The 4,408-nt window shown below is 30.3% G+C and overlaps 1 protein-coding gene across 1 annotated transcript; it reads left to right on the top strand.

Annotated features, from left to right (window-relative positions):
• Positions 1-947: 947 nt before the first annotated feature.
• LOC127701096 (uncharacterized) lies at positions 948-3,689 on the top strand. Its single transcript, XM_052204904.1, has 5 exons — positions 948-1,046; positions 1,863-1,990; positions 2,389-2,481; positions 2,740-2,874; positions 3,457-3,689. Exons 1-5 carry the CDS (start codon positions 1,020-1,022, stop codon positions 3,638-3,640), a joined length of 567 nt encoding a protein of 188 aa, XP_052060864.1. The 5' UTR covers positions 948-1,019; the 3' UTR covers positions 3,641-3,689.
• The last annotated feature ends 719 nt before the right edge of the window (positions 3,690-4,408 follow it).

Genomic DNA, 4,408 nt, shown 5'->3' with positions numbered 1-4,408 from the left:
TTTACCACTATTACTAAATGGGAAATACCTGCATTTTAAGATTCATCAAAAAACAAAATCCATTTTAGTACCAATAAGTTAGATTTTGAATATGTAGTAAAACAATATTCAAATTCTAACTTATCGGTACTAACATGGATTTTCTTTTCGAAAGATTTAAAATAACTGAATATATATGTATTTATGGCAACTATGGTATGCATAATACTGGTTGACATGCACTATGTTAAAGTGCATTGATGTAACATCGAAAATATATGCCGCGTACATTCAGAAGATTTACAAGTTTTTCTGGCTTAGATGGGGGAGCAAAAGGGGGTCCATTAACAGGTTGACAATTTTTGATTTTGTTCAAAACAGATAGCAGTAAAATAAGAATACTAATAAATGATAACAGCAATTTAAATTCTCTTAAATGAGAAAACAGAAAACAGTGAATTCAAAAGTCCAACAGTTACCAGGGGCATTTTTTCCCCAATAAAAGTTAACAACAATGTCAATTCTAAGAAAACAGATAACATCTAATTAGTCAATAACATTTAACAGCACATAAGTTTTCTATTTTCAAAATAACAGTTAACAAAAGTTAAAAAAATGCTTAAAACACCTTAACAGAAAAGATCCCCCCTACCCCCTCCCGCCCCCTCTTAGATTGCTTAATGCTTGTTTCTCCATCCGACACCGTAAGCTCTAAAAGTTCTCTAATTTTATTTTTAAAAGCATATACCATACGGTTTTGAGCGTCATTGATTTACATCAATTAAAAAAATAAATATAAAACTGTCACATATTTTGTATGAATAATGTTATCGATTATGTACAATTTGTCTTATCAATCTCAGTTGCACATACGTGTTGATTATCAATTTCATTTGTATATTCATGATGGAGATGTCAATCATTTGCATCTTCGTCAAGTTTCTGAAGATTGACAGAAACAAAGTCACGTGGTTTATGTACAACTTTAGAGGAAAGAGTAAGTCTGTTTGAGTAAATACATATGCTAGATACGTTCAGAGATGACCATGATGTTACACACAATTATCGTAAGTTACATCAAGTAAAACAATAGGAATATTTATATACAGTGTTTGTAATTTATAAATAGTACTAGTAGAAATGTACATATTAAAAAATATATGCTTGTTTCTCAATTCGTTTGCCTTACGATTTACTTTACTATAGGTGTTGTGTGCTTGTCATGTAAATACTAGATATATCAACTTGTTCCAATACATCTTTTTATTCTTGTATTTCCAAATTGACTGTATTTATGGACCTATTGCATCACTTAAAAGAAATGATTTGTCAAAATGCGAATCTTGTGTGTCAAGATTGGAACCATGCAATGTTTCTATAAAGTATAAAATGTAAATTTTTTACCTTAGGAGTTTTACGTAGGTTGTGTTAGTTTTTGATCGTACAAGTTTTACGAAGTTTGTGTTAGTTTTTAACCGTACAAGTTTTACGTAGGTTGTCTTAGTTTTTTTAACCGTACAAGTTTTACATAGGTTGTGTTAGTTTTTAACCGTACAAGTTTTACATAGGTTGTGTTAGTATTTTACCGGTACAAGTTTTACATAGGTTGTGTTAGTTTTTTACCGTAAAGTTTTACGTAGGTTGTGTAAGTTTTTTACCGTACAAGTTTTACATAGGTTGTGTTAGTTTTTTACCGTAAAAGTTTTACGTAGGTTGTGTAAGTTTTGACCGTACAAGTTTAACGTAGTGTTAGTTTTTAACCGTACAAGTTTTACATAGGTTGTGTTAGTTTTTGACCGTACAAGTTTAACGTAGGTTGTGTTAGTTTTTAACCGTACAAGTTTAACGTAGTGTTAGTTTTTGACCGTACAAGTTTTACATAGGTTGTGTTAGTTGTCCTGTATAAAGCTGTTGATGCTGATATTTTAATTCCTTCAACAATATGTAGACCACCAAAACCTGAAGATGCCGATTATTTTGGGGACTTAGAGCAGGATGATAAAGATATAAGGTAAATGTCTTTTTAATATATAGTTTATTGGAAGTTGACTTTTATAGTCAAAATTTGGTGAAGTCACTTTCGAATGAAGATGATGGATTGCACAAGATTTTAAAGCGGCCAAATTTGGTTTATGTTTGTTCCAAGTAGCTATATGAATCTTTGAGAACCCAAATGGACGTAAAAAATTATTTATACTACTTTGTAATCTAATTATCATTATGGTTGTAATTATCATAATCATTATTATAAATTGTTGTTGATATTATAACTGTTATTGTTATCACTAGTGATATTATTATTAGCATAGTAATCTTTTTATTGTCATTAAAAAACATCAACTTTGCCTGTATTTCTTTTTTTTTTTTTTTAGATTTAAGTTAGAACATTTACATTTTTTGTATTTGCAGAGCTAAAATAGATGCAGGTTTAAATAGGGGCTCAACGCGTAGGATTGAATCCGACAAAGCAGTCAATGAGTTTATGTTTGAAGCTAACTCAGTGTAAGTTTTGATACCTTGTATTGCAGTTAAATCTATAAATAAATAGAAAAAATAAACAAATGAATAAATTAAATAAATTATTCGATCAATTATAAAACAATACATTTGACAGTCAACGTAGCAATTTGGTAAATGATTTCTACTGGATAAAAAAATGATGAACAAAATGTACTGCTTTACAGATATTTTAAATCGGGTTTCTAATTTTTTTTACTATATTGAAAGATGGATATTTAATTTTATAATTTTACTTTTAAGGTTTGTATCGACGGTTGGTATGTGTAAATATAGATATCGAACATATGCTCCTCCCAAACAAGTCTGGTACAAAGGACAAATGTGTTATGTGTTACATCAATTCTGGTATCAAATCTGGAGACACGTTGATTGTCCGTAAGTATGAGGATTACGTTGGATAGTCGTCAGCTATGGATAAAATATTCTATTATACGACTAAAATAATTCTCTTTTCTCATTGCCTAAAAACGTAGGGAATCTTCTTTCATAAAACGTTATATTCACCGCGGAAAAAATCACGGTAAGTTAATATAAGATCCGCTAACGTGTACCTATAAATATTTTTTTCCTAGACAACGTCTATAACGTAGGCTCATTACGTCATGCACATTCTTGTTTTTCTTCTTTATTTCAATGTTATTTTTTTCAATAAATCTTATTGGTTTCTTCTCTGTTGTAACATGTTGTATGATGCGAAGTTATTAAATTTTGACATTGTGTTTATACTTTATTCAAGTTTCCACCTCTGTTGTAATGTTAGATCCAAAGTTATCCAGTTTCTATCATTACGTTTAAATTCTTCATTCCATAATGTACCATGGGTTCTGCAGCTGTTTAATCTTTTATTATTTTATCTACCTCACTTTTATATCAACCTCTCTAGTAATTAAACATATAGCAATTTTAATGAATTTTAAACATTTATCAATTGTAATGATTGTCTTTATTACGTTACAGTAAACAGCGCTGTAGTAATGTTCCGTGTAATCAATGGTCTCCATATGTCTACCGCTGTGTTCCGTCATGTAAGCGTACATTTTACATGTGGATAGCTTGTCGTGGTGATGACGGAAATTATAGGTATACCAGAATACAGAAAAAGTTACCCCAATGCTGTGAATGTAAAAGATACAAATGCTGAAGATGTTACTGTCAAAACAGTGTTCATGCAAATGAATTAATAAAAAAAATGAAATCATATGTCAAAAAGTTGTTATGTTATTTTTTATGGAGCTTCGGGAAAAAAGAAAAAAAATAACACTGTAGGTTAATATGGAAATAACGAGATATGGTACAATTGCAAATGAGACAACTATCAACCAAACGACACAAGAAAAGAGATCTTAACAACTACAGGTCACAGTAAAGAGATCTTAACAACTACAGGTCACAGAAAAGAGATCTTAATAACTTCAGGTCACAGTAAAGAGATCTTAACAACTACAGGTCACAGAAAAGAGATCTTAACAACTACAGGTCACAGTAAAGAGATCTTAACAACTACAGGTCACAGTAAAGAGATCTTAACAACTACAGGTCACAGTATAGTGATCTTAACAACTACAGGTCACAGTAAAGAGATCTTAATAACTACAGGTCACAGTAAGGCTTTCAACAATGAGCAAAAACCATACAGTATATAGTAAGCTTTAGGAGTATCCGGATAACAAGTATTTGTCATCTATTTGAACATTACAATTTGAATGGGTTTTTTTTCTTCAAGAATATATTCCTTCAGTTTTGAAATGATATCTAATTTGACAAAGTCTTGCAGTGGAAGTTCAATTTCCGATAAGGCAAAAGGGCATCCTTATTAAACAAACCCAATCATTCAGTACAAAGGAAATCATACTAAAATTAAAATCGTCAAGCAAAATAAATATATTGTACAATTTTCATTCAAAAATAT

Source organism: Mytilus californianus, unplaced genomic scaffold (genome assembly GCF_021869535.1).
Source record: "Mytilus californianus isolate M0D057914Y unplaced genomic scaffold, xbMytCali1.0.p SCAF_5, whole genome shotgun sequence".
Classification (NCBI taxonomy): domain Eukaryota; kingdom Metazoa; phylum Mollusca; class Bivalvia; order Mytilida; family Mytilidae; genus Mytilus; species Mytilus californianus.
Note: the sequence above shows the minus strand (reverse complement) of the source record. Positions and strands in the feature narration are given on the sequence as shown.